Source organism: Anabrus simplex, chromosome 2 (assembly GCF_040414725.1).
Source record: "Anabrus simplex isolate iqAnaSimp1 chromosome 2, ASM4041472v1, whole genome shotgun sequence".
NCBI lineage: Eukaryota > Metazoa > Arthropoda > Insecta > Orthoptera > Tettigoniidae > Anabrus > Anabrus simplex.
The window spans coordinates 314398345-314416926 of record NC_090266.1 but is presented as its reverse complement, the minus strand read 5'-3'; the positions used below and the strand labels follow the sequence as shown (position 1 = coordinate 314416926).

General features: G+C 38.5%; 1 protein-coding gene across 5 annotated transcripts in view; it reads right to left on the bottom strand.

Annotated features, from left to right (window-relative positions):
* The window catches only part of LOC136864086 (protein zyg-11 homolog B), a 417362-nt gene that overhangs the window by 129004 nt on the left and 269776 nt on the right, over nt 1-18582 (bottom strand). For all 5 annotated transcript variants that reach the window (XM_067140642.2, XM_067140641.2, XM_067140640.2 and 2 more), the window contains one exon: nt 13717-13873. In XM_067140642.2, the coding sequence (XP_066996743.2) occupies nt 13717-13873 (157 nt within the window). The remainder of the gene's footprint in view (nt 1-13716; nt 13874-18582) is intronic.

The window sequence follows — 18582 nt, the reverse complement described above, 5'->3', positions numbered from 1 at the left end:
ACAGATGTAAAAATTGGTATTTAGAATCTTCTTTAAAAATAAGGAAACACGTACTTTTTTGTTTTCAGAAAATCCCAATAGGAGGGGTGAAAAAGGGTGAAAATGGGGAAAAATGGGTTGAATGCCTTTAATCAGGATACCGGTACCAATATCTCAGAAACTGAAGATATTACAGACCTGAAAATTGGTACTTTTGATCTCTTTTAAAAATAAAGAAACACGTAATTTTTTGTTTTTGGAAAATCCAATTAATGGGAGGGTGAAAAGGGGGTGAATTTTGAAAATGAGTGAATCTATATCTCCAAACTTTTAAAGTTTGCAGATGTAAAAATTGGTATTTAGAACCTTCATTAAAAATGAAGCAACACGTATTTTTTTGTTTTCGGAAAATCGCAATAGGAGGAGTGAAAAAAGTGGTTGAATGCCTTTAATGAGGCTACTTATATATCAGAAACTGAAGATATTACAGACCTGAAAATTGGTGTTTGGGATCTCCGTTAAAAATAAAGAAACACGTATTTTTTGGTTTCTGGAAAATCCAATTTAGGGGGGGGGGGTGAAAAGGGAGTAATATTTTAAAATGAGTGTATCTATCTCAAAAATTTTAAAGGTTATATATGTGAAAATTGGTATTTAGAATCTCTTTTAAAAATAAATAAACACACGTATTTTTTCGTTTTTGAAAAATCCAAATATTGGGGGTAAAAAGGGGGGCGGGTAAATTTTTTAAAATGTCCTAAAACTTTAAAATTTACACATGTAAAAATTGGTAGGTAGAATCTCCTCTAAAAATAAAAGAAAACTTATTTTTTTGTTTCCTGTAAATCCCAATAGGAGGGGTGTAAAAGGGTGAAAAATGGGTTGAATGCCTTTAATGAGGATATATATATCTCAGAAACGGATGATATTACAGAACTGAAAATTTGTATATGGGATCTCCTTTAAAAATAAAGAAACACGCATTTTTTAGTTTTGGAAAATCCAATTAATGGCGGTTAAACAGGAGTGACAAATTGGGTGAATTTTTGAAAGACTATATCTACAGAATATCTTGGAAACGTAAAATGTTACAGACGTAAAAAGTGGGTGTTTGTAATCTCCTGTAAATCTAAAGAAACATAGGTGATTTGTGTTTGGAAACTCCACTTAAGGGGAACTCAAAAGGGGTGAAATTTTAAAATGAGAATTTTTACAGTTTATCTCAAAAACTTAACATGTTACAGAAGTGAACAATGGTATTTTTTATCTCTATTAAACATAAAGAAACGTGTATTATTAGCTTTCGGAAATACCACTTGGGTGGCGGGGGGGGGGGGGGTTAAAGTGACTGAAAATGGTGTTGAATTCTTTTAATTAGGCTACTGATATCTCAAAAATGAAGATGTTACAGACGTGAAATTTGATATTTGCAATCTGCTTTAAAAATAAAGAAACACGTATTCTCGGAAAATCCAATGAAGGGGGGGGGGGGGTGTGAAAGAATTGAAAAATTAATTGAATTAATTGAATGAGAATACATACATCTAATAAAAACTAAAGTTGTTACAGACGTGAAAATTCGTATTTGGATCTCCTTTAAAAACAAAGAAAAACGCGTTTTGGGGGGAAACCATCTTGGAGGGCGGGAGTGTAAAGGAGTTGAATTCCTTTCATGAGGACACACAAATCAAAAACTGAAGAAGTTAGAGTCGTGATAATTGGTATTTAGAAGATCCTTTACTATTAAAGAAACAAGTATTTTTGCGGGAAAATTCACTGAGGGGGGGGGGGGGGAGTAGTGTGAAATGAAGTGAAAAAAGTAAATTATTTTTATGGGGATACTTATATCTCAAAACGGAAGGTAATAGACGTGAACATTGGTGTTTGAAATCTTCTTTAAACATAAGAAACAAGCCTTCTTTTCATTTTTTTGGGGGGGGGGGGGTGCCGGTAAATAAACTTAATGGCGGTGGGGTGTAGAAGGAGGTGAGACCAATTGATTTTACTGTTCTTAATGTACTTATAAGGATCCTCGGCAGCGCGCCGGCCTCTCACAGCTGGGTTCCGTGGTTCAAATCCCGTTCACTCCATGACATTCGTGCTGGACAAAACGGAGGCGGGACAGGTTTTTCTCCGGATACTCCGGTTTTCCTGTCATCATCCATTCCAGCAACACATAATAATAATAATAATAATAATAATAATAATAATAATAATAATAATAATAATAATAATAATAATGTTCCGGACCGTCGTCAAATGTGCGGACCGCGCTGGAAACGGCTCCTGGACGGGTAATGACTAAGAATGCAGTCCGGCCGCGGGGTTCAGTGCCTTCTAGGCACCCAATATGACACCACGCCGGATCTCCTGAAGGATTTTATCCATATTAAAAATTATAGGAAAAGATGGCAAAGATTTACGGACCCAACTGACCGGGAGGAATACCTGAGCCTAGCCCGGGAAGTACGAAATCGATTGCTGGAAAAGAAGATTGAAAAATGGGAGGAAACATGCCGTAATCTAATAGAAAACGAGTCAGACCGCGAATTTCGGCGGATTATATATCTAAAACAATAAGCATTCAATTATAAATTTCAGTATAATACCGTAGCGAAGCACGGGTATCTTGCTAGTATATATATATATATATCGATTGGGTCTCTCTGGTTGAAGATCATGTGTATGTTCGGTGTGTGATTTTTGGTTCTATTCTGTAGGATCTAAGAAGAAGTTAAGTATCACTAGTATTTCAATACAAGCCGTGTAGTATCAAGAAACCATTTCACTCATTAACTTCAACTGAAAGTGTAGAACAGCATTGAATAGCCCTATTTTCGAGTTTGCATTTCGGTCAACAACGGCAGACATTTTAACTCACCGCCATCTGATCTAATCTGATCATCATGCCTGATGCTGGCACGCAAATCGACAAGGAACACATTGACGACATTGAGAAGTGTGACATCTGTGGAGAGGTATGTACGAGCCAAGATAATGCAATTCTATGCAATTTATGTAATAAATGGCAAGTGGTTTTACCGAAAACTAAAAAAAAAAGTTTCTTTATTTTTAATAGAGATAAAAATTACCATTTTTAATCCTGTAACATGTTTATGAGATGTATGTAAGTTGGGTATTCAGCCTGAAGGCTGGTTGGATCCTCAACAGGTTCACCATTAGCTGTAGATGGCCTAGGTGTCACTGAAGAGGCGTACTAGGGAAATGAGGAAGTGAGGTAGTTTCCCGTTGCTTTACTCACCGAGCTAGAAGTTGCTATTGCACATCAGTCTGCCAAGCCCACTGAAATGCCTGCACCAACCGACCCTACGAGCGACATTTCCACACCATTCAGAGCAGGGACTGGCTGCATAAGGAATGGCATTACTAGCGTCACTCATACCTCAGCCACTTTCATATTGTCAAAGCCAAGGAAGAGACTGAGACAGGTCAATGAAAGTAACAATTTTATTCTAGCCCATACCAGAAGACATACCGCACTGTAAACACTACATCTTGCCAAAGGCATGTTTATGAGATATATTGTAGAAATTCTCATTTTGAAATTTATCCCCCAACTTTAGTTCCCCTTAAGTGGAGTTTCCAAAAACAAAACAAAGACACCTCCGTACAGGCCATGAAGGCCCTTGGAGGAGTGGAAGGTAAAGGCTTCCACCATTGTTAACCACGACACGTGAAGGGGTAGAGTGGTTAGCTCTACGCCCGGCTGCCTTTGCCCCCAGGAATTAACATGGTACTCATTTTCGGTGTAGGCTGGGTGAACCTCAGGGACATATGCACCTTCGGAAGTGAAAATCTTGTTTCTTAAATTTTATGACCTGACGCGGATTTACCGTTTTCCACCGATCATAGTTACCATTTAGAAACTGCCTCATGCCTGCTTTATCAGCCATATGGTACTGCCTAATAGTCCTACTTTTAAGACCTTCCTTTCTATCACATTTATTTTTAACTACCACAAAAATAGCTTTATCATCACTAATACCATCTATTACTTCAGTTTCCCTATAGAGCTCATCTGGTTTTATCAGCACCACATCCAGGATATTTGTCCCTCTGGTTGGTTCCATCACTTTCTGAATCAGCTGTCCTTCCCATATTAACTTATTTGCCATTTGTTGGTCATGCTTCCTGTCGTTCGCATTTCCTTCCCAATTGACATCTGGCAAATTCAGGTCTCCCGCTACAATCACATTTCTTTCCATGTCGTTTCCCACACAGCTGACTATCCTATCAAATAATTCTGAATCCGCGTCAGTGCTACCCTTTCCCGATCTGTACACTCCAAATATATAAAGTTGCCTATTATCTTTAGAAATGAGCCTTATACCTAGAATTTCATGTGCCTCATCTTTAACTTTTTCGTAGCTTACAAATCCTTCTTTCACGAGAATGAACACTCCCCCTCCCCCCATTCCTATCCTATCTCTATGATACACACTCCAGTGCCGTGAGAAAATTTCTGCATCCATTATATCATTTCTCAGCCACGATTCAACTCCTATTACAATATCTGGTAAATATATATCTATTAAATTACTTCATTCTATTCCTTTCTTTACAATACTTCTACAGTTCAACACTAACAATTTTATGTCATCCCTACTTGATTTCCAGTTCCCTGTTCTCTTATCACCGCTCTCTAGGCCATCCCGTTTCGATGAATGTACTTCCATATTATCCTTCCAAACAAATTTCCTAACTTATACGTACCACTGCGGTTTAAATGAAGGCCATCTGAGCGCAGATCCCTATCTCCTACCCACCTATTAGGATCTAGAAATTTCACTCCTAGTTTCCCACATACCCACTCCATAGTCTCACTTAAATCCCCAATCACCCTCCAGTCAGTATCCCTCCTACACAGTATTCCACTAATAACAATCTCCGCTTTCTTAAACTTCACCCGTGCTGCATTTACCAGATCCCACACATCTCCAACTATTTTGGTACTTATATCAGCTTGCCTTACGTTGTTGGTACCAACGTGAAAAACTACCACCTTCTCCTTTCCCTCGTCCTTCTCTTCTACTTTCCTCAACATCTGCCTCAACCTAATTCCTGGATAACATTCTACCCTGGTTCCCTTTCCTCCACACACTTTCCCCACGTGTCTAACGATGGAATCCCCCATGACCAGAGCCTCAACCCTACCCACCTCATTTGATCCCCTCCCCTCCTGGTCAGCCCTATCTTTCCTGATAGCTGCAGAAGCTACTTCCTCCTCCCTTTTCTCCTTCCCATGACCCTGTTCCACATGTCTTTTCCTATCCTCTACTCTACATTTCCCTTTCCTACCTTTTCCCTTCCTCTTACTTCCACACATCTCACCAACAGTTCCCTGTCCCTCATCTTCCCTCTGTTGTTCTACCTGGAGTGACTCGTACCGATTTCTCACAGACACCTGTCCTGAATTCTGATCCTGAATAGAGCCCTTAGCCTGCAATCTCCTTCCCCTTAGAACATTAGACCACCTGTCTTCTACAACTCCCCCCTTTCCTTCCCCTCCCTCTTGTACACCTACTGTAACCTGTACATTGTTTGAGGGAGTTCTATCTTCCTTCCTGTCTTCTGTGAGAATCCTAATTATCTCCCTCAAACTTTCCAACTCCTCCCTCATACCCCGCAATGCCTCGTCACACCCATAGTTCGTACACTTGCGCTCCTTAGCCATTCTTTACGGGGAAAAAATTGAAATTAAAAATAAAATAACTTATTTGCAAAAAATGAATGAACGGAGGGATATACTGTCTGGGATAGTACTCAAAGATCACACAACAATAAGTTAATTAATATACGACTACACTACAATACTACTTAGTCGTACTCTATTTTTTATCCTACAACCCCTAACAGGATAAAAACTGCTGTTAATTACTGAATATCTAAAGGAATACACAAGAACTACACAATTTCAAACTGCAATTAAGCCTATCCTAATTACAACAACAGAATTTTAGTAAGAGTTTCTACGGATACCTCTACTACACCAGTACTACACAAATATTTTACAATAATAAAATAAGCACACTAAATTCTAATAGGATATTACTCGTATACTACTGTACAGTACACTACAGTAATTTTTAAACTACTTTCAGACGTATCCTAATTACGATACCGGTACCATATGTCACAACAGAAATGAAATTTGCAAGAACTACTGTACTCAAAGATTACCAACAAAGCTAAATGCTTAGACAAATTATTATTAGTATTACGGTCCAATAGATACAAACGAAAGATAACACACGAATATAGCAGGCAAGATACGGCACTATCTAAATGTACTGTATCTATACTACAATGTATCTATACTACAATGTATCTACACTACACTACATTGCGTTTGGTTAAATGCTTAAGTATCAAAAGGATTGCCGTACTTGAAGAAAAACAAGAATATAACTGGCAAGATACTATCTAATATATTACACCTTATCTTCACTACAATTTTACTGAAAAGTGGTTATGTGATTATTACAGCTGGTGGATTACTATTATTTTCCCTACTCCACGGGACGGAGAATAAAAGTGTCCTTAATTAGGCCTACTGAAAAATACAAGATTTCTCTACAATAATAACTTTTCAAATATTTCTATCAAAACTACTCCTACTACTTCCGGGACTTGAACTGCAATTACTGGGATATATGAACTTTATTATTATTATTAGCTAACCGCTCATAAATACTGAAAGATCGAGGGAGCGAAATATAAATTACGGATACTTTAACTACCTACTCAGAAGTACAAATGATTGGAATACAAGGTCAGCTGATTTTTATTTATATTTACTTGACTACACTACTCCCTTTGTTCACGACTGTAGCCAACAATGCAATATTTGAATATGAGGAGCGACAATAATCAATAACAGTACAGCGACTGTTAACTATTACCGGGTAATCTCTTTAACTACTTATTAAATGGAAGTTTACAGGCGTATCGTGTTTTTTTAAATGTAGTAAATTATTACCCTCGCGATAGTTTGGACGGATATCTATACGAAGTACCGGAGAAATTTCAGCGGAAGTTACGGTACTATTCTTTATGATAATCTGCCTTTGTAAGTATTATACCAACGAACCTACAGATAATTACAAATATTTTTAAAGTTAAAATTATTACCTAAAGTATTTCCTAAACCTAAATTTGAAACAAGGTACACCTAGCTAGCCTACTTAACCTAGAAAACGTAATTTACTGAAGACCAACTGAATTACTTGTTATAAAATTTAAATAAATATGACTACTCCCAAATTCTACCAACAAGCACTAAACATACATACATACATTATCATTATAGACTGTTATGCCTTTCAGCGTTCAGTCTGCAAGCCTCTGAGAATTTACTAAACGTCGCCACAATCCTTGATTTGCAACTAGTGTTGTGGCCTCATTTAGTTCTATACCTCTTATCTTTAAATCGTTAGAAACCGAGTCTAACTATCGTCGTCTTGGTCTCCCTCTACTTCTCTTACCCTCCATAACAGAGTCCATTATTCTCTTAGGTAACCTATCCTCCTCCATTCGCCTCACGACCCCACCACTGAAGCCGGTTTATGCATACAGCTTCATCCATCAAGTTCATTCCTAAATTAGCCTTTATCTCCTCATTCCGAGTACCCTCCTGCCATTGTTCCCACCTGTTTGTACCAACAATCATTCTTGCTACTTTCATGTCTGTTACTTCTAACTTATGAATAAGATATCCTGAGTCCGCCCAGCTTTCGCTCCCGTAAAGCAAAGTTGATCTGAAAACAGACCGATGTAAAGATAGTTTCGTCTGGGAGCTGACTTCCTTCTTACAGAATACTGCTGATCGCAACTGCGAGCTAACTGCATTAGCTTTACTACACCTTGATTCAATCTCACTTACTATATTACCATCCTGGGAGAACACACAACCTAAATACTTGAAATTATTGACCTGTTCTAGCTTTGTATCACCAATCTGACATTCAATTCTGTTGAATTTCTTACCTACTGACATCAATTTAGTCTTCGAGAGGCTAATTTTCATACCATACTCATTGCACCACTATATAAATAGCACTAAATGATTCACAAATACAAAAAATTAAGCTATTTCAATAAGTTTTATCTACTTTATCATTACAATAATGCAAGAGCTCTCTCAACAGCCAACCGTTCTCAAGCGCATCCAACAATCAACCTATATATAGATTGGTGATTCAAGAAGAGGTCCTTCTGTAATAGCTGACCTTGAGTTATATTAAAGATGACTTCACCACATTCAGATCAAGGTCAATTTGCTGAAGTTGAGACATGGCAATCATGAGTAATGCCTGCGCAACATCCATGGAATTGCCAATAACTACTATGTCATCTGCAAAAGCAACTACTGATAATTTGTCTAGATAGAATATTTTTCAAAATGAAATGCATCACTAATTTATTTCCCTGATAAATATTTTATGTCGAAATAGACTGATAGGTTGAAAAGAATCGGAGAAAGAAGACATCCTTGAAAAATGCCTCTTCTGAGCTCAGTATGTTCAGATACCTATTTCAATGCATGAATCCTAACATAGTTTCCCCTGGACAAACTCTCAACTATCCCACGAAGGCTTGTTGGGATAGGCTCAGTATCAGTGATCTAATTATCTAAATGATCAAGTCCAACATTATCAAAAGCCTGTGTAACACCCAACATTAATACAGTAAGGTTGTTCTTATTCTCCTTTGCTCTTCTTAAACATTCATCTATCAGTGAAAGGTATGCGCCTGGTTGATTCACAAATCCCTCCTTACTCTCGTTTAATACTATAAAACCCTTCAATTTGAAATCCAGAACTCTCTCAATGAGATGCTGAATCACTGGACATTTGCCACCAGTTTGAAGGATCACTTTTATGACCTTTGTAGATTTTTTTACAATATGCTTTACGTCACACCGATCGGATAGGTCTTATGACGACAATGGGATAGGAAAGGGCTAGGAGTGGGAAGGAAGCAGCCATGGCTTTAATTAAGGTACAGCCCCAGCATTTACCTGGTGTGAAAATGGGAAACCACGGAAAACCATCTTCAGGGCTGCCGACAGTGGGGTTCAAACCAACTATCTCCCGGATGCAAGCTCACAGCTGCGCGCCCCTAACAGCACGCCCAACTCGCCCGGTGCCTTTGTAGATTAGTATGGTTTTTGCATATCACATCCCATTCAGAACCGCATTCCATTTAATCATTACCTTCACTAAAGCAGCAGTGCGAATTGTGGTTCAAATGCCTGTACTTCAACTGAGGATTCTGGGATTATACTCTTGAGAAGGAATGCAACCCTCCTTATGTGTATTCTCCTCATGCACATCAGTACCTTCAACTGAGCTTACAGAGTGCTTCATATTTCTCCCTGCTGCTTTTCCTGCTTTCATTTAACAGCCATTTCCATCTCTGCCATTGAAATATCACTCTGTTTCTGGATCGTCCTCATTTATCACTACCAAGCTAAATAGCTGCAGTCGCTGAACTGCAGCCAGTATCCAGTATTCGGGAGATAGTGGGTTCGAACCCCACTGTTGGCAGCCCTGAAGACTGTTTTCCCTGGTTTCCCATTTTCACACCAGGCAAATGCAGGGATTGTACCTTAATGAAAGCCATGGCTGATTCCTTCTGACCCCTAGCCCTTCCCTGTCCCATCATTGCCATAAGACCTATCTGTGTCAGTGTGATGTAAAAAGCAACTTGTCATTTACCACTGCACTCATCTTCTGCACCATTTCTCACATTCAGGAGTTCATTGAAGTAATATTTCCATATCATATGAAATAATCTTCATGTTGAGATGGTTTGAACGTGTTATGAGGATGGAAGAAGGAAGGTCCAGAGCAAGACGGATAGACTCTGTCAAGAACAGTATAAGGAAAAGAAGACTGGACCGGAATGCTTAAAGAAAAAGTTTTTAAAATATAATTTGCTTAACGTTGCACCAACACAGATAGGTTTTATGGTGACGATGGAATAGGAAAGGGCTAGGAATGGGAAAGAAGCGACCATGGCCTTAACCCTTACCCCTCGAATTAAAGTTCTCTGTGTTGCCTCTACTACTCGTATTTTAAATGTGAATTTGTATCTTATATGACCTGTATTCATCTTTCACGATTTTGGAGATAGCACTTGCTTTTAAATGATGCATTTAGGCTATACACGTTTACAGAAAACTATATTGGAGCAAATAAAAGCAATATGTGCAATTTAAGACAAATTATTTTGCATTAGTAATTGCATACCGATTGGTTTCGTTAATAATTTCATTGAACAAATTATCGATAAAAAGCAATTGAAAAATTCTAATTCAGTCTCTGGTTTCATACCTCATGGTAGTTTGTAGGCTGAAACTGCTGTAAATGGAGATTTCTTGAAATCGGGATCTGTTTATTTATAATTGCATCAGAAACATGTTGAGTTACGGTATACGAGCCGAACATCGCCAGTTCACTTTTAGGCATCGTTAAATGCTATTAGATATATTCATTAGGGTACAAGGAAGGAGTACAGGTGCGAAAATACTGTGGTTTTGTGTGTTACCTAACATATACAACACTTAACAGTAAACTATATATGACTAGAAGAACACATGGCGACCATGATTGTTTACTACTGCTCGAGCTTTCACGTGCGTGAGTGCATAGCTGATGGCTACACTGCCATCTAAATAATAGATTTTTGACTGACTGTCAAATAGTATCTGGATTCTACAAAGTTCCACCCTGAACCGAAAAACGGCAGTACAGTTTAGCATTGTGTATTTTGTCGGCTAGGAAACAGCAGACGAGCGGTGGGCGATACAAGGTCATGTCGGGTCTCACCCGACATGCAACCGGAACAAGAATATCATAATATCACCCGACAGACGAGGGGTAAGGGTTAATTAAGCTACAGCCCCAGAATGTGCCTGGTAATATACAATTATTGAAGAGGAGTGGTGGAAGGAGAGAAAACTGTGGAGAAGTACCATCAACACCTCGACCTAGCTGGAGGTGGACAAGGGGAAATGAAAATGATGACAAATATGGATAATTTTTAATGAGCTTTATACGTGGCTGGAGAATGAGGCAAAGAAATTAGAACTGGTATTTCCAATTATTGGACACTCATATTTGCCCTCAGATAGGATTTTTGGACTCATTGAGAAAGACCTGAAGAAGATGACAACCATAGTCCAGATGAATATCACGAGGTGTTCAAAAGTTTTGGCACAGTGAAAGCGATTGGACGAACCCGGGAACCACTGAATTGGAAAGAACAAGCACAGATTTATGTGAAATTTGCTAGTCAACTTCATTTCAAGATTTCACAGTGTAAAGAAACTGTACTCAGTTGCACGAAAAGAGGTAATTTTGTAGTTAAAAGTGATGTAGGCTACTATTGGGACACAGGAATTGATATTGGCGTGAATGCAAACCCACAGAAACTTCAAGATGTTGATAAATTACAATGTAAGTGCTTTGGAAAAGAGAGGAAATTAAATGCCTCTCTTAAGTGGCATGTCGAAGTCAATAACAAGAACAGTTGTAGTGAAAATGAACACGCTGTTAATCATTACGAATGTGATTGTTTTGAAGAAATACAGTGAATCAAGAACTGAAATGAATGTTAAAATTGTTAATAAAGTATGACCTTATTTTCAACCATATTTTCATTATATTTCTTTTAAAACAGAAGTTTACTTTCATGTCATCCTGCAACTTTGATTCCAAATATTGAGATAGTTCAGTTCAAAAGTGGAAAATTACATGGATGTTTGTATCAAAAATGGACAAAAGCCAATCTTAGTTTCAAAAATGGACATTGTCATATTTAAACGTGTTTTAAAATGCCTTAGAATGAAATTCATAAGTGTTGACCATGGTTTTCTTGTTCATAGGGCTGCAATATGACACACAAAAATGTTCATACTTGTATCGATAGGTTAACATAGAGAAACAAAAATATGGCTCTACTGAAAAATTAACAAAATGGCTTTAGTCCATGTTTGATACCAGGCACCTTAATTCTTCTTTGTTCCTGAATGTACAGATGCAAAATGGACATATTTAATATGCAATCAGACACTTGCTTTGATTAAGAGTAGGAATTGAAAGCAGCATTTCAACAGCAAAGATTCCAGTTACAACCAACACTTGACAGTGATGCAAGATACTGTAAGCTTTATCAGTTGAAAGTTTCATTAGGGTTTAGTTAACAAAGCATGAGAAAAGTTACCACAAAATAAGAGAAGGCAAGACAGATGTCTTTAAAAGTATCCTAGATTTAGGTAAAAAAAAGAAATAATCATTTGACACCTCAAAGTGCAAACAAGTGTCTTGTTGAAACAGTCAGCACCTTACTTTCACGTGATGCAAAAGTGATTCAAGCCATGAAAATACTACCGCTGTCTGCAGCCACAAACGTACACATGGGTAGACTATTTTTGTTTGTTACTGAACTCAAGCAGGAAATAAGAAATTACTTCGCTCAATTGTGTGTCTATATTCATATTTTTAATGGTGTTTGATTTGCGGAAGAACTGCATGGCTTCAAGGCTACTGAACGCAGTTGTATGGGAGACATATATGGGCCACTATACGCCATTTTGTCTGGAGAGGATATGAATTGGGAAAACCTGTTATCGGTGGCAACATATTATGCTCGTAGGACGGTGGGAGTTATGAGGAGTCTGGTGCATCATAATTATGAGATAAAACTAGTAATGTTGTGTTTTGCCACAGTGTTGTGAAGGGAAGGATTTGTATGCATGGCACCAAATTCCTCAAGGTAGGTTCTGAAAAGTCTGTGTGTCACTGACCTCTCGCATAAAAAAATTAACAAAGTGAGACAACTTAACATTAGAGAACTCAGGGAAGAACTTGCTGCAAAATGCAGTTTGGTGAATTATGAATTTCAACTAATTGGGGGACATTCTTCAGCCCGTGGAAACACCTTTTGCCATCGATTCTCGAGAAGAATTATGTACTAAAGCAGAATTACAGATAGAAATCCTTCAACTGCAAATGACGGAAGAAAGAGCAGAGAAAACTAATGTGTCGCTTTGGCCTTCTCTTCATAGAGATTCTTCATACCCCAACCTACGCAAGTTTTCTGAATATGTACCAACAATATTTGGGCCAACATATGTGTGTGAAATTATCCAATATGAATTTTGTAAAAACTAATTTCAGATCAAGAATAACTAATGTACACTTCAGAGACAGCTTAACCATTGCTGAAACTTCCTGCAATCCAAATTTAAAAGGAAATTATACCATTGGTCCACCTTAGTCAATACACAAATTTGTCTTAAATGAAAAAGAAACTAAGAAAATTTCACACAGTAGGTACATATTTTGGTTCTTCTGGAGCCCACATAAAAATAATTGAAGACCCTTGCTCTAAAGACTTAATATAAAGCATCTGAAGTACACTGACAGTAAAAGGAGTTATAGGAGATAAGATTGGAACGGGGTATTTCCTAATTTCCATATGGGATATACTTCATAAATACAAGTATGTATGCATGCATGCATGCATGCATGTTCATGAAAAGTTTCTGCAAATAAGAAGGAAAATAACTAAAGCAATCAGTGAAGTGGAGAAAAATGCCATCAAAGCAAGCAACTTCAGTCACTCTGGTCCACAGACAAGACACAAAGAATCAGTTTTAAAAGGACTGGGTGCAAAAACTATGGTGAGTTAAAAGCAGTTACTTCTTACCCAGTATGCTGCAGATTGCAACACTCATCCTGTTCATGGACGCATCCTCAAAGGCACACAAGCAGTTCATTACAAGTCTTGCACAACGATACTTATCAAATGCCACATCTTGTAAGATACGGTCACTACACAACGTTAGAAGAGTGTTTTTCTGAAGCTGGGGGACAAGAAAGAGATAAATGTTACTCTAATAAAAAAAACAAGCAATGTTAATATGAACAAATAATTATCACTTGATGCATTCATTTATGAAACATTCTCAATTTCTCTTCCAAACTTTTGTTTCTTGGCAGGTTCCTCACAAGCATCCAAAAATTTCATTCACAAGAAGTCAAACTCATTTAATTAAACAGACAGCACATATGTTGTTTACCCCTGTTACACACACAGGTCATTTCAGTTGTCATGACAACTGTGTAACTTTTTCTATAAAGCAGCAATTTAACTCTGCTTTACGTGCTCAAAGGCCACTGGAATTTGCTCCTATATTCTACCATCAAATTGGGTCCAGGTACAGGAGCTAAGAGCAAATACAACTGAAAGACTGTTTCATTATAGACAAAATGAAAACAAATCTTGCGTATCTGCACAGCCTGTTGTTCAATTCGAAACACTTTCAACACAGAAAAAACTCTTGTGTGTGTGGGGGAGGGGGGATTCTTTCACTGTTCAATGCCCGTCTTCTGTAAAGCACTTGTTGATAACAGTGACAGATATGGGACATCCATTCTGTAACATTTCAACAGTTGCTACCCATCTACGTTTGAAGGCCTCAACAAATCTGATATGGCAAAACCTGACACATCTCTTAGCTCTGCACAATATTGATGTGAATTTCTGCCATGAAGCGCTGCAGTTTTCATGTATGACTGCTATTCAGTTTTACTTACATCCTTCTTAGAGCATGGCCTGTAGAACTGATAAATATTCCCCCAATGCATGCAAACACCATCTGTCTGTGGCATTCAGTAGTGTGACACAGGTTTTCAAACAAATATACTGAAATTATTGTGTTCCCAACTGTTCAGAAGACATAACATGATTGCCATAATTTATGAAATGACCTCTGTATCTAAGGAATGATATTCAAGGTTGTATGACACTATGTAATGTTGTTCATCCATGATAAGGGTTACTAGCTATAGGTAGGATATGAGGTATATCCCAAGTGCTTTTCTGATTAATAGCATAAGGAAACTAAACTGATGACCACTGACATTATAACATGCTACAAAGTAGAAGTAGCTATGGAAGGCAGAAATTCAATTGTATTGTACTGACACGGCAGTCCTTAAAATAATTAATGACAGTGATTTAAGTCAATACAGACCATTGGTGGCCATTGCAGTCAAGGTTATAGATACTTCTCTATACTATCTTTCACCATATCTGTCCAGCTCTTTCTGGGCCTTCCCTGTTGTCTTTCTCCTATAATTTTCTCCATACATACTCTCTTTGGAACTCTTATCTTTTTCCATTCTCCTAATGTGTCCTTACCATTTCACCTTATTGGTCAACCTTGTCTTGCAGTTTATGGAATCCAATTCTCTCTCTGATTTTATCTGATTTTATCCCTTCCTTTAGCAAGCCTCGGACCTATGGGAGTAACGGAGTCCCACTCCCATTTGACAGGCGAGGGACTCCTTGGAAACAACTTGGCGAACGAAATGGAATTCGATGGGGAGCTATCAATATTAATGGGGCTTATGGAAGGAAGAAAGAAAGTAGAACTGGCTGAGTCAGCAAAGAGGATGCATCTGGATGTGCTAGGAGTAAGTGATATTCGGGTAAGGGGAGATAACGAGGAAGTGATAGGAGATTATAAAGTGTACTTGACGGGTTTTAGAAACGGAAGGGCAGAGTCTGGGGTAGGGCTCTTTATCAGGAATACCATTGCACGGAACATAGTTTCTGTTAGGCACGTAAATGAGCGAATGATGTGGGTAGATTTGTCAGTTGGAGGAATTAGGACTAGAATTGTGTCCGTGTATTCACCATGTGAGGGTGCAGATGAGGATGAAGTTGACAAGTTTTATGAAGCATTGAGTGACATCGTGGTCAGGGTCAACAGCAAGGACAGAATAGTGCTAATGGGCGATTTCAATACGAGAGTTGGGAATAGAACTGAAGGATACGAAAGGGCGATTTGTAAATGTGGGGAAGATATGGAAGCTAATGGGAATGGGAAGCGTTTGCTGGACTTCTGTGCTAGTATGGGTTTAGCTGTTTCGAATACATTCATCAAGCATAAGGCTATTCACCGCTACACATGGGAGGCTAGGGGTACCAGATCCATAATAGACTATATCTTAATAGACTTCGAATTCAGGAAATCTGTTAGGAATGTACGAGTTTTCCGGGGATTTTTCGATGATGCAGACCACTATCTGATCTGTAGTGAACTAAGTATCTCTAGACCTAAGGTAGAGAAAGTGAAAGCTGTCTGCAAACGAATAAGGGTAGAAAATCTCCAGGACGAGGAAATTAGACGGAAGTACATGGATATGATCAGTGAGAAGTTTCGAACAGTAGACAGTAAGCAGGTTCAGGATATAGAAAGTGAATGGGTGGCATACAGGGATGCTGTAGTAGAAACAGCAAGGGAATGCCTAGGAACAACTGTGTGTAAAGATGGGAAAAGGCGAACATCTTGGTGGAATGATGAAGCGAGAGCAGCTTGTAAATGTAAAAAGAAGGCTTATCAGAAATGGCTCCAAACAAGGGCCGATGCAGACAGGGAGTTGTATGTAGATGAAAGAAACAGAGCAAAACAAATAGTTGTTGAATCCAAAAAGAAGTCGTGGGAAGATTTTGGTAACAACCTGGAAAGGCTAGGTCAAGCAGCAGGGAAACCTTTCTGGACTGTAAGAAAGAATCTTAGGAAGGGAGGGAAAAAGGAAATGAACAGTGTTTTGAGTAATTCAGGTAAACTCATAATAGATCCCAGGGAATCACTGGAGAGGTGGAGGGAATATTTTGAACATCTTCTCAATGTAAAAGGAAATCATCTTGGTGGTGTTGTGAACAGCCAAGCTCATGGGGAGGAGGAAAATGATGTTGGTGAAATTTTGCTTGAGGAAGTGGAAAGGATGGTAAATAAACTCCATTGTAATAAGGCAGCAGGAATAGATGAAATTAGACCTGAAATGGTGAAGTATAGTGGGAAGGCAGGGATGAAATGGCTTCATAGAGTAGTAAAATTAGCATGGAGTGTTGATAAGGTACCTTCAGATTGGGCAAAAGCAGTAATTGCACCTATCTATAAGCAAGGGAACAGGAAGGATTGCAACAACTATTGAGGTATCTCGCTGATTAGTATACCAGGCAAAGTATTCACTGGCATCTTGGAAGGGAGGGTACAATCAGTCGTTGAGAGGAAGCTGGATGAAAACCAGTGTGGTTTCAGACCACAGAGAGGCTGTCAGGATCAGATTTTCAGTATGCACCAGGTAATTGAAAAATGCTACGAGAGGAATAGGCAGTTGTGTTTATGTTTCGTAGATCTAGAGAAAGCATATGACTGGGTACCAAGGGAAAAGATGTTCACCATACTGGGGGACTATGGAATTAAAGGCAGATTATTAAAAGCAATCAAAGGCATTTATGTTGACAATTGGGCTTCAGTGAGAATTGATGCTAGAATGAGTTCTTGGTTCAGGGTACTTACAGGAGTTAGACAAGGCTGTAATCTTTCACCTTTGCTGTTTATAGTTTACATGGATCATCTGCTGAAAGGTATAAAATGGCAGGGAGGGATTCAGTTAGGTGGAAATGTAGTAAGCAGCCTGGCCTATGCTGACGACTTGGTCTTAATGGCAGATTGTGCCGAAAGCCTACAGTCTAATATCGTGGAACTTGAAAATAGGTGCAATGAGTATGGTATGAAAATTAACCTCTCGAAGACTAAATTGATGTCAGTAGGTAAGAAATTCAACAGAACTGAATGTCAGATTGGTGATACAAAGCTAGAACAGGTCGATAATTTCAAGTGTTTAGGTTGTGTGTTTTCCCAGGATGGTAATATAGTAAGTGAGATTGAATCAAGGTGTCGTAAAGCTAATGCTGTGAGCTCGCAGCTGCGATCAACAGTATTCTGTAAGAAGGAAGTGAGCTCTCAGACGAAACTATCTTTACATCGGTCTGTTTTCAGACCAACTCTGCTTTACGGGAGCGAAAGCTGGGTGGACTCAGGATATCTTATTCATAAGTTAGAAGTAACAGACATGAAAGTAGCAAGAATGATTGCTGGTACAAACAGGTGGGAACAATGGCAGGAGGGTACTCGGAATGAGGAGATAAAGGCTAATTTAGGAATGAACTCTATGGATGAAGCTGTACGCATAAACCGGCTTCGGTGGTGGGGTCATGTGAGGCGAATGGAGGAGGATAGGTTACCTAGGAGAAAAATGGACTCTGCTATGGAGGGTAAGAGAAGTAGAGGTAGACCAAGACGACGATGGTTAGACTCGGTTTCTAACGATTTAAAGATAAGAGGTACAGAACTAAATGAGGCCACAACACTAGTTGCAAATCGAGGATTGTGGCGATGTTTAGTAAATTCACAGAGGCTTGCAGACTGAACGCAGAAAGGCATAACAGTCTATAATGATAATGTATGTATGTATGTATGTATGTATGTATGTATGTATGTATGTATGTATGTATGTATGTATGTATGTATGTATTATCCCTTCCTGTCTTCCATTATTCCTCTAAGGAATTTCATCACTGTAGTGCTATTAATGGTCATTGTTGATTGATTGTTTATCAACTCTTCTTGTGATGAAAATGCAGATCAGACCATGTTATATCAAGTTATGGATATACACTGTACTTTTTAATATTCCCTGTATGAGTAACAGAGGC